The 11747-nt window shown below is 42.3% G+C and overlaps 1 protein-coding gene across 1 annotated transcript in view; it reads left to right on the top strand.

The window, feature by feature from the left end:
• Nucleotides 1–3169: 3169 nt before the first annotated feature.
• NONO (non-POU domain containing octamer binding) overlaps nucleotides 3170–11747 on the top strand; it is a 15605-nt gene continuing 7027 nt past the window's right edge. Inside the window, exons 1-3 of the mRNA XM_059678679.1 lie at nucleotides 3170–3327; nucleotides 9533–9693; nucleotides 11239–11441. Of these exons, the coding sequence (XP_059534662.1) occupies nucleotides 9543–9693; nucleotides 11239–11441 (354 nt within the window). The 5' untranslated portion in view covers nucleotides 3170–3327; nucleotides 9533–9542. The remainder of the gene's footprint in view (nucleotides 3328–9532; nucleotides 9694–11238; nucleotides 11442–11747) is intronic.

Raw genomic sequence — 11747 nt, 5'->3', positions numbered from 1 at the left:
GGGGGGGTCCCTCAGCCCAGCCTGTGCCCTCTTGCAGTCTGGGACCCCTCAGGAGATAATGACCTGCTGGCTTAGGCCTGCTCCCGGGTGGCAGAGGGCAGGCCCAATCCCTAGGTGCAGCCCCTGGTTGGGCTCAGAGCAGGGCCGATTGGGGAGTTGGGGCGCTGCCCCCTGTCATGCACAGAGCAGGGCGGATCGGGAGGTTGCGATGCCACCCTCAGTCACGCTCAGGGTAGGGCCGATTGGGGGGTTGGGGCACCGCCCCCTGTCACACTCAAGGCAGGGTCGATGGGGAGGTTGTGGCACCACCCCCTGTCACACACAGAGCAGGGCCCATCAGGGGTGTTGGGGCTCCGTACCCTGTCACGCACAGAGCAGGGCCCATCAGGGGGTTGGGGAGCTCCCCCCTGTCACGCACAGAGCAGGGCCGATCAGGGGGTTGAGGAGCTCCCCCCTGTCACTCACAGATTAGGGCCGATAGGGGAGTTGAGGCACCGCCCCGTCACACACAGAGCAGGGCGGATCAGGGGGTTGGGGCGCTGCCCTCTATCACCCACAGAGCAGGGCCAATCAGGGTGTTGGGGCGCCGCCACTGTCACACTCAGGGCAGGGCCGATGGGGAGATTATGGCTCTACCCCATCACACACAGAGCAGGGCCTGTGGGGGGGGGGTGTTGGGGCGCCACACCCTGTCACACACAGAGCTGCAGGGTGATCAGGGGGTTTGGGTGCTGCCCCCTGTCATGCTGATCCCAGTGCTGGGAGGCATATTACCCTTTTACTATATAGGACAGAGGCCTGGTGCATGGGTGAGGGCTGGCTGGTTTGCCCTGAAGGGTGTCCTGGATCAGGGTCCCCACTGGGGTGCTTGGCCAGCCTGGATGAGGGGATGATGGCTGTTTGCAGCTGGTCACACACCCTTCAGGGTGGGGGTCCCCACTGGGGTGCCTGGCAAGTCTGGATGAGGGGCTGAGGGCTGTTTTCAGGCTGGTGGGTGACTGAAGCTCCCAACCGCTCCTTTTTTTCTTTTTAATTCTGGGCCAGCTTTAGCTCTGAGGCCTCAGCTGCTGAAAGCAGGTATCTGGTTTGTTTGGGTTCTATAATTGAGACACTGTATCAACTCCAGCTCTGAGATCCTGGCCGGCCAGCTGAAAGCTGGTTTCTGGGGTTTTGTTTAACTTCTATATTTGTTAAAATGTTTGAAACTGCCAGCTCAGAGGCTGGCAAGGCAGGCGGGGAACGTTGGAGTCCTCCGTCACTGAAGCAAGCAAGCCTCATGTTCGCTTCCAGCTGCCTGGCTGCCGGCCGCCATCTTGGCTGGCAGTTAATTTGCATATTGCCCTGATTAGCCAATGGGAAGGGTAGCGGTCGTACGCTAATTACCATGTTTCTCTTTTATTAGATAGGATATAGAAAGATAGCTAAAGTGTTTTTTTAGTGAGGTGATGACTCAGAAAAGTATATATAGCTTAATCCTACATATAGAAAAAGGTATAAACATTTCTGTTTGACCAGGAAAGTACAAACACAGAAAATAGAAATGCAAGAAAGTGCTGATAATTGTAACCATTGGAATGAGTAGAGAAAGAGACTTTTCTCTTTATACTGTTGGGTATTGTTTGACTTTTTTTCCCACAAGCAGGAAAAAAATGTCTTTTTTAGAAAAGATAGACATAAAATGTCTTTTTTCATAGTAGAGCTGTTACTTCTTAAAAAGTTTGGGAAACACTGGTCCAGATACACCCAATATAGTAGTCACTAGCTATATGTGACTAAATTTTAACTAATTAAAATAAAATAGAATTGCCCTGGCTGGGGCTCAATGGTTAGAGCATCAGTTCTGAACCTAAGGGTCTCGGGTTCAATTTCCCGGTAAAGGTCACCTGGGTTGCAGGTTCGATCCCAGGCCCTGGTCAGGGTGCATTCAGGAGGCAAACCATTGGATGTGTCTCTCTCACATTGATGTTTCTCTCTCATTCTCTCTCTTTCTTTTCTTCCCTCTCTCCCTTCCACTGTCTGAAAATCAATGGAAAAAATATCCTCTGGTGAGGATTAACAACAACAACAAAATAGAATTAACAATTCAGTTCCTCAGTTGCACTAGTCATATTTCAAGCCCTCAATGGTCAGTCACATATAACCAGTAGCTACTGTATTGAATAGAGTAGATACAGAACATTTCTATCATTGCAGAAGCCTCTACTGGACAGTGCAGGTCTTGTTCACTGTGTCCTCACATAAGGTGCAGCCAGTTGGGACACCCTGAAAACCTGAGTGTGAATTTGTTAATTAGTGGGAATAACTACAAAGAGCTATCAGTTGAGCCTTGTAGCCTTGATTAACCACAGGGCTAGAGCTAGTTAGGTGTTACTGAAAAATAAAGGGAATTACCTGATTGTTGTCCTACAGAATCTAGAATCTAGAGGTCTACAATGTATCCATGGCAATGATGACACCTGTTGAATCTCTGTAAATCTTAGGAACAATAGTGATGTTTGGACTGCTGGTTTTCCTGGTTACCATGGAAATGAGTACCTGGCTACAATTCTGTGTAATCACAGAGAATAAGGTATCAAGTCTCCCTCCCCTCCCCAGTCATTTTTATAACCATAACCATAGTGATTATTTCAGGTGGGCTTCATGAGCAGACCTGGCAGCAGGAGGAGCAACTAAAAACCTGATTAAGTATGGAGTATCAGAGTGCAAGCCCTAATGAGGAAGTGTGAAAAAGAAACATGGCGGGGCCTTTTTTTCAGTAGGAAAAGCCTAGATCTACTACTGAATACAATGACATTGTTGCTCTTGCTTCTTGCACAGGCGCAGTGCAGGAATCCTCAGAGCACGCCTACGCGCACATTTCCTTCCCTTCTCTCTCTCTTCCCATTTTCCTCACTCTTCCTTTTCTCCCTCTCCTTTCCCACCTCGCATCACCTGGTCTTCCAGTCTTTCCGTTAGGTCCTTTAAGTCTCTCCTTCCGAGCCTCCATCCCCTCCCTACCCCCCTTCCTTTTGGGTCTCTAGCGGACGAAACTAGCGCATGCGCATTAGGTACAAAGCCTCGCTCTTTGTCCCCATCCGTCGTTCACACGAATTCAAGCCTTTCGCATTCGGCAGCCAATAGGATCGTAGAAATGGCGGAAAACTGATTCCGCCTCTGAAGAAGAATCTTGATTGGCAGTTCAGATAACCAATCAAGAATGCCACTTTGTACCCCTGGGGAGGCACCGAGCTCTGTCGTTGCGTTTCCGGCGGTCGCGCGCTCTTTTCTTGGGACGGTAGAGGCCGTGTAGCGTCGCCGTTACTTTGAGGAGAGAACAGTCGGTAGAGGGTGAGTTTGGGGACGACTTAGTTCTCGTGTGAGAGGGGAATAGGATTTCTCGCGACAATCGGTGAAGGAAGCGGCTAGGGCAAGGCTCGGTTTGGAGGGAGGTCGGCCCTTTCCAAGGCCCCTTGAGGCCTTGTGCCCGCCATCCCACTGGCTTCCCAGCCCACCCGCGCACGCGGGGGGCCCATCGCACTCAAACCTGACTCCCGCTTCCTCTCCCGCCGCCTTTCTTTGTGCGACGTGGCCTGGAACCTTAGCCCTGTCAATAAGTTCCTGGGCCTTTGAGCCGCCCTGGGCCTGAGGGTGTGGGGTCTATCAGCCCAGAGCCTTGGAGTCGCAGCAGGAGGAGGAGGTGCTTTGTAGGGCGCTCCTCCCCTCGGCCTCGCGAGGCCATGAATTCCGAATGAGCAACTGGGGCACCCCGAGCGATGTTTCTTTGTCAGAACTCTTACCTGGGAAGTTCTTCTGTTCGTCCAGACCCCTCCGTTTTCCTCATCAGGTTCCTGTATGCCCTTACTTTTAGTCTTGTTGCCTAAGCTGCTCGACCCACGTGTAGCATCACTTTTAAAAAATGAAACTTAATTTTATGGATTTTTTATTGGCTATTTTCCACTCGGAGAAACGATTGTCGTAAGGTGACACCTTTCTTTGTGTTCTTAACAGAGAAGTCAAGGTTAGAGAAGACTGGGAGGCACTTTGCTACCTTAAATGTAGGTTGAGGTAGGTGTAGGGTAGCCAGATAAAATATAGGACGCCCTGTTAAATTTGAATTTGACATATACAACGAATTATTTTTTAGTATACGTTGCATGGGACTTACACAAAAATCCTTTATTTTAAATCGTAAATAAAAATTTTACTATGTTGTGTATTTTTATTTGATAAATCTGCCAACTCTAGTCGGAGTACACTGGCTAGATTTATACTGTCTTTGTTCAGCTTCTTTGTTATCAAATGAAAGGTCCTAAGAAACTCTTAGAAAATAAAAAAGGACCTTACCATCTTAGTACATTCTACAGCTTTCAGGCTGATTCACATCCAGGCGGCCATCGGGTCTGGTAGATTTTAACCAGATTTTCCCAAATGTTTCCACTTAAAAAGTTGATCCTTATCCTGAAAATTAAGGGGACATTTATTTAGCTTTCAGATATGTGATACAGTAATGTACTTGGTCCTGTATCTAAACACTTGTGCAATTGTATCTCATGCTCAGTAGCCTTAGTCTTTCTAAATCAGCGATATATAGTTTCTCAAGCAAGTCCTTCATCAGGGTTAGTCTTACAGACAGAAATTCTTGCTGCTGATCTTTGTACTTTGTTCTCAGAGGCCCCATGGTTAGGGGGCAATGATTTCTGCACATATTTCCAAATTGTATTGGTAGTCATCATCAGAAGTAGGTGATAGGAACAATACTTACTGAGTACTTAGCTACTCTCTGGGCACTGTTTTAAGGGATTTATACAATATTACGTAGTCTTCACCATTGAATGCCTGCTTGGGAAAGAACAAACGGAAAGGGAAGATTATAAAGATAAGCATTATGGAGACATTTATTTAAAAACACAAAGGTAGGGAATTTGATTATACAAGTGACTTTTGCTAGCATCCAGAAGAGTGGAGGAAGAATGTAATTAATGATGTTTGTCTAACTGAAGCACCTACCATATGTAGAAATAAGGGTAGTGGCTTCCAGCAGGAACAAGTGTCTGCTATGTACATTATCTCATTTAGTCCTTAAAATAACCAGCCCTGTGAGGGAGATATTGTTATCCCCATCTTACAGGTGAGGAAATTAAGGCTCAAGTTAGGTAACATGGCTAGTTTGGAACTCTGAAATTGAAATGAGTGATTACAAAGCCTGTAGTATAGAGATGAGTATGAGATTCTCCACTCCATGCTCCATCACACTGTGTGACCTTGGATGGGCATCATTTTTCTTTACTTTTTTTCTTTTTTTAAATTGATTTTAGAGAGGAAGGGAGAGGATGAGAGACAGAAACATTAATGATGAGAGAGAATCATTGATTGGCTGCCTCCTGCACACCTCCCACTGGGGATTGAGCCCACAACCCAGGCATGTGCCCTTGACCAGAATCGAACCTGGGACCCCCCAGTCCTCAGGCCAATGCTCTAGCCAGTGAGCCAAACCAGCTAGGGTGGGCATCATTTTTCTTATCCAGAAGAATAATAGTTGTGATTACTAAAGGAGATAATGCAGACTTAGCACAGTGCCTGACATGATGGTCGATCAGTATTTTGTATTATCACCCTAACTGCCACACTATACTCTCTAAAATAAAAAATAACCTCCCCTTGAACAACATAAGCTGATGAACAAAAATAGATCCAGAGACATAGAAGCATTGAACAGACTGTCAAACCTCAGAGGGAAAGCAGGGGGGGGGGGTAAGCGAGCAACCAAAAGAGATCAACCAAAGGACTTATATGCATGCATATAAGCATAATCAATAGACACTGACAATAGCGGAGTGAGGGCCTGTGTTGGGGGGTGGGAGTGGGCTGAGAGGTCAAGGGGCGGGGGGTGGGGGGGGAGAGGAGACATGTGTAATACCTTCAACAATAAAGATTTTTTTTTAAATAAAATAACTTCCCTTGAAGTAATCTTAAATGGTCTAGAACATCTTTTTGAAATGGAATGATGAGGTGTGGTAAGATGTAAAGAGAGTTTTTAATATTTTAGTTTTGAATAGATCTCTAAGGATTTCTATTAACATGTAAATTATAAATTGTAGATTCCTGAATGGGATGCAAGGTACTGAGGCTAGTGCCTTAGTTAAAGGCTGGAGAAAAAAAAGAGGGTCCTTGAACTCTAGCCAGAGATAAGACCTAGTTGAAAAAATGGCTGTGAAAATCATTCAAGTTTCTGTTATAGGGACCCACTTTGGGGTCAGGGAAGGGAGATGTTTAATAGCTGGGACTCTAAAAAAAAAGTATCTGTGACTCAAATAGGAAAATATCTGATTCTAATGCCCACCTTAATCCTGCCCCCAACTGTTGCTGGGGTAGACTTTAAATTTTGTATGCTTTTATTTCTTTTATATATATATATATATATCTTATTTTAAAATAATGATTTCCTTTTTCTTAATTTTTAAATTTTTTATTTTTTGCTAATCCCCCCCACCCAGGATATTTTTTCCCATTGATTCTTGGAAAGAGTGGAAGGGATGGAGGGAGAGACAGAAACATTGCTATAAGAGAAACATCTACTGGTTGCCTCCCGCACGCCCCCTGACGGGTCGGGGACTAGCCTGCAACCGAGGTGACTGCAATCAGAACCGATTTGCTGTGAAACTGCTACACCTATTCATGACATTTAAAGTTATTACAACTTTTTGAGAAAACAGTGCTGCACTATGTGGCAAGAGTCACAGATTCGGTTATACTATTTTTATTCTAAGGACATAAGCAGAAAGCTACAAGCACAAAGATATTTACTGCAGTGTTATATCAGGAAAATGTTGAAAACAACCTAAACGTCTCATAGTAGAGTAGTTTAGTAAATCCGATGGGCTTTATGTAGCTGTTAAAAATTATAATTGTGTTCACTATAGAGATGAGGAAAACCTGAATATACAATGGTGCATTATGATTATAGTCATTGAACTGATAATGTATTTTCTGGAAGCTGAAGAAGCAAAAATGGAAATTGTGAGAGGAATATTTACTCAGGGCTGTGCCCCAAGATTTAGCTTGAGCATTGTTCATAATGGTGAAAAATTAGAAACAGCCCATGTCCAACACAACAGTGGCTTGGTTGACAGCTGAATACTGTGTACATTAACAATGTAGAAGATACAGTAACATGAAAACTGTTAGTCATGTGTCGTAAAGTAGAAAAGGCATTATAAAATAATTTTTATCATATCCTATTTAGAGTACCTACAAATATATAAATCAGTGACTGGGAGGGTATACCAAAATGTTAACAGTGACAATTTTTTAATGCTGGGTCTTTGGATTTTTATTTATTTTTGTTTTTATTTCTAAGTTTTCTATAACAAAGGTATATTTTGTCATAGATACCTTATTAATGAGAAACAAAATTGATGAACTGACATAAATGAGGAAATTCAAGTCTGGGCTTAAATGTCAACTTTCCAGTGACATGTTACCTCACAGCTCTATTTAAAATTACTACCTTCCTCTCTATTTTGCCCCCCTTTCTCCCCCCCCTTTTTTCTTTATTTTCCAGTAACTTCTTTACTATGTGATTTAATTATTATGTATATTGTTTTGTCTCTCACTAGAAGGTAAGGACCCAGAAGGCAAGAATATTTGCTTTGTTCATTGATGCATCCCAAGCACCTAGAATAGTGCCTAGCAAATAGTTGGCATTCAGTGAATATTTATTTGTTGAATGATTGGTTTAGTAAAAAAAAAATAGTAAATCACCAATAAATTATAACAAGCAGGACAGTTTTTATTTTTGCCTACCTTCTGTTCCTTGTCTACATTTATGAATTTAAAAAACTCTTTCCCTCTTAAAGTATCAACATTTTTCATGCTTACATGGTTTTCATAATTTTTAATACTGTGTAATGTCCCATTGTATAGATGTATCGTAATTAATTAAAAACTATGCCTCTGATTTTGGATATGTAAGTCATTTTTATTGTCCATAAAGGCCATTACAGTGAATATTGCATGAGTGTGATTTTTAAATTTTAAAAATTATATTCTTATTCTTAGGATGAATTTCTAGGAACAGAATTCCTGAGTTAAAGTATATGAACATCTTGATAGTTCTTATTACCTATTGTCTTATGAAACAACTTTTGGATATAGTATTTCATAATTGCAATGATGTTCCCAGTTTTGGTGGGATATGATACAAAATATATTAAGGATGTTTTTATACACATAAAAGTATTCTTATTGCCCATTATCCAAAATTAACAGTTAATTCATCTAAAATATAGCTTGCACTATTTTAAAGGAATCATAATGTTTTCACCATAAGGTCTGTCTTTGCATCTTTCCTTCAGCTAAATTCTGACTAGAGGGTCTTGTGTTTAGAATTGACTTTGCCTTTTTATTTCATTAACTGAAGAACTGTCCTTGGATGTCAGTTTAAAACCATCAACTGCCAATTTCTGGATTTGCCAGAAATTTTCGTTTTATTTTCTTTTATTCTTATTTTAATTTTTAGATGACAGAATTTAACATTTTATGTTTATATATTCATCTTTTTGTATTGGCTGCTATTATTGCTTTTGTAGCCATTTACTTTTTATTTTGATTAACAACAATATTTACTGAGTGTTTACTATGTGCCAGTACTTGAATTAGTGTTTTCACATATTTATTAATTCATAGCCAGCTTGAGAGAGGTAGGTATTTATTATACCCTTTATAACAGCTTAAGAAACCAATGCAGAAGTAATTTACTAAGTAGTACATAATTAGTATTAGGAGCATGCTTGAAACCTAAGTATGTCTTAACTCCACAGCCTATACTTTTCCTGTTCATTCCATAGTATCTAGTGTAGGCTAGGACTGTGCAATGTGCCAGAGAAGAACAAGACTTATTATTGTTTCTTGTCCTTGTGATAACTAGAACTTATTTTAGTCATTGTGTTTATATATATATTTAAATCTTCACCCGAGGATACTTTCCATGATTTCTAGAGAGAGGAAAAGGCAGAGAGAGAAATATTGATGTGAGAGAAACGCATCGATTGGTGCCTCTTGTACGAGCCCTAGGACCCTGGCCGGGGAGGAGCCTGAAACGGAAGTATATGCCCTTGACCGGAATCAAACCCGGGACCCTTCAGTCCACAGGCTGACGCTGTATCCACTGAGCCAAACTGGCTAGGGCAGTCATTGTGTTTTTAAAATGTGCTTTAATAATTTTATGATAGGGCTAACGGGGTAGATCTGTTTGGAAAAGTAGTTTCCTATTATGTGTAAAATTATTGAACTAGAAGATTCCTCAGATCATTCTAGTGCAAGCTGTTCTTGTCTGATACATGTCCAGTTTCTGTGTACAACATAACTGCTAATAACTGGTTGTTGTTTTTTCTGAATTGTATTCCTTTGCCATACTTGTTCAAAATAACCAGTTGTTAGGATCTGGCAAAAGTCTGAATACCAACGATGATTGATGACATACAGTATGAGTCATCAGGAAGGTGACTGCCTTCTTAGCACTGAATGTATTTGACAGTGCACATTTTCTTTTTAGGGTACAAAAAATGCAGAGCAATAAAACCTTTAACTTGGAGAAGCAAAACCATGCTCCAAGAAAGCATCATCAGCATCACCACCAGCAGCACCACCAGCAGCAACAGCAGCAGCCACCGCCGCCAGCAATACCTGCAAATGGACAACAAGCCAGCAGCCAAAGTGAGTGCATGCTAAGTAATGGGGTAGAGATAGGTTCCCTTTTGGGAATGGGTTCTTGATTTTTAAAAAATATATTTTTATTTATTTCAGAGAGGAAGGGAGAGGGAGTGAGAGACAGAAACATCAAGGGTGAGAGAGAATCATTGATCGGCTGCCTCCTGCACGCCCCTACTAGGGATCAAGCCCGCAACCCGGACATGTGCCCTTGACCGGAATTGAACCGAGACCCTTCAGTTCATAGACCGATGCTCTATCCACTGAGCCAAACCGGCTAGGCCTGGGTTCTTGATTTTTAGATTAGTCTTTTGGTATTATAAAGGAATAGGTCTTTGTTCTATTTACCTCTTAATTCTTCTTAAGATAGAAAAAGGCTGATTCTCTGAAACCAAGGAGCAGGCATGTAGGGATAGCAGTTGAGTATAGGTTGCTTTGCTGTGTTGGCTAAACAGATGTCTTCATGTTTGCCTTGGAGCTTGGTTTCCTGGAGGTAATCAGATGACTGGTACTTAGGGAATATATAGAACAAGTCTTTAAGACTTAATGGAGAAGTAGTCTGGTACTGAGTATTATTACACTTTCAGCCTGGGGCCTGTGCCAGCCCATTTGTAATCAGTGAAAAGTCTTTAAAAGTATGTTTCCATCAGTGAAAAGTCTTTAAAAGTATGTTTCCACTTGTTCAGCAAACTTTGAATTTTAGGTTCTAAGACTAGAACCTAAAATGGGGGGGGGGGGGGATAACTCACGGACATTGACAACAATGTGGTGATTGTGGCAGAGGGTGGAGGTAGGAAAGAGCATAGAGGAAATAAATGGTTTGGGGGGGGTAGAGAGTGGAACCTACTTCAAACCTTTTTATTTCCTGAGATTTCTATTTAGGATATTTTTTTCTAACTCATTTCTTTTTTTTTTTGAAGATATGTTTTTATTGATTTCAGAGAGGAAAGGAAAGGGAGAGAGAGATAGAAACATCAATGATGAGAGAGAATCATTGATTGGCTGCCTCCCGCACGCCCCCTACTGGGGATCGAGCCCACAACCTGGGCATGTGCCCTTGACCAGAATCGAACCCAGGACCCTTCAGTCCGCAGGCTGACGCTCTATCTATTAAACCAAAACTGGCTAGGGCCTAACTCATTTCTTTTCATTCTGTTACCCCCAAGCCTGAGAGAATGGGAACTGTAAGGTTATGAAGATGAGTGAGATTGGGAAATGGAGCAATTGTGCTTTATACTTCAAAAATCTGTCCCTTCTCACATAGAGTTTCTTGACTTGCTTAATTTTCTCTTTGGCCAATAGCTCCTGTATTGTCTTTCTAACTTTGATTTAGTCCCAAGTTGGCTCCTGGCCTACAGTAGTCCGTCCCCCCATCCCCCTCTAATCTCTGCATACTGCTTTCATATTCTAAGGTGCAATTTAGTGATACGTGGTTAGTGGATAGATTGCATTGGGGAATGGTGTTTGGCTTTTCTATAGCAATTAGGTTTCCTAATCTAGCAGAAGTTGTAGCTCTTTGAGAATGACTGTAAATCTCTTGTCTTCTCTCAGATGAAGGCTTGACTATTGACCTGAAGAATTTTAGGAAACCAGGAGAGAAGACCTTCACCCAACGTAGCCGGCTCTTTGTGGGCAATCTTCCTCCTGACATCACTGAGGAAGAAATGAGGAAACTATTTGAGAAATATGGGAAGGCAGGTGAAGTCTTCATTCATAAGGATAAAGGCTTTGGCTTTATCCGCTTGGTAGCAACTGTAGGCTTATAGAGCAAAGATGGGGAAGCTGGGGATTAATGCATATGGAAAATAAGGCAGTAAATAATTTTCAGATGGTCTGCTAAAAGCTTATAGTTGATGGAATAGGACAAAAAATGCAGATTTAAAAAACTTTTCCTTATAGGTTTCTTAAATATTGTTTTTATTGGGTTTGAGAGAGAGTGGAAGGGAGAGAAAGAGAAACATCAGTCAGTTCACTCTCACACACACTCTGACCATGGATCCAATCAGCAACCTGGGCATGTGTCCTGACCGGGAATCAAATTGGCAACCTTTCAGTGCACC

Source organism: Myotis daubentonii, chromosome X (genome assembly GCF_963259705.1).
Source record: "Myotis daubentonii chromosome X, mMyoDau2.1, whole genome shotgun sequence".
In the NCBI taxonomy this organism is placed as follows: domain Eukaryota; kingdom Metazoa; phylum Chordata; class Mammalia; order Chiroptera; family Vespertilionidae; genus Myotis; species Myotis daubentonii.
This window is presented reverse-complemented; position numbering and strand designations above follow the sequence as displayed.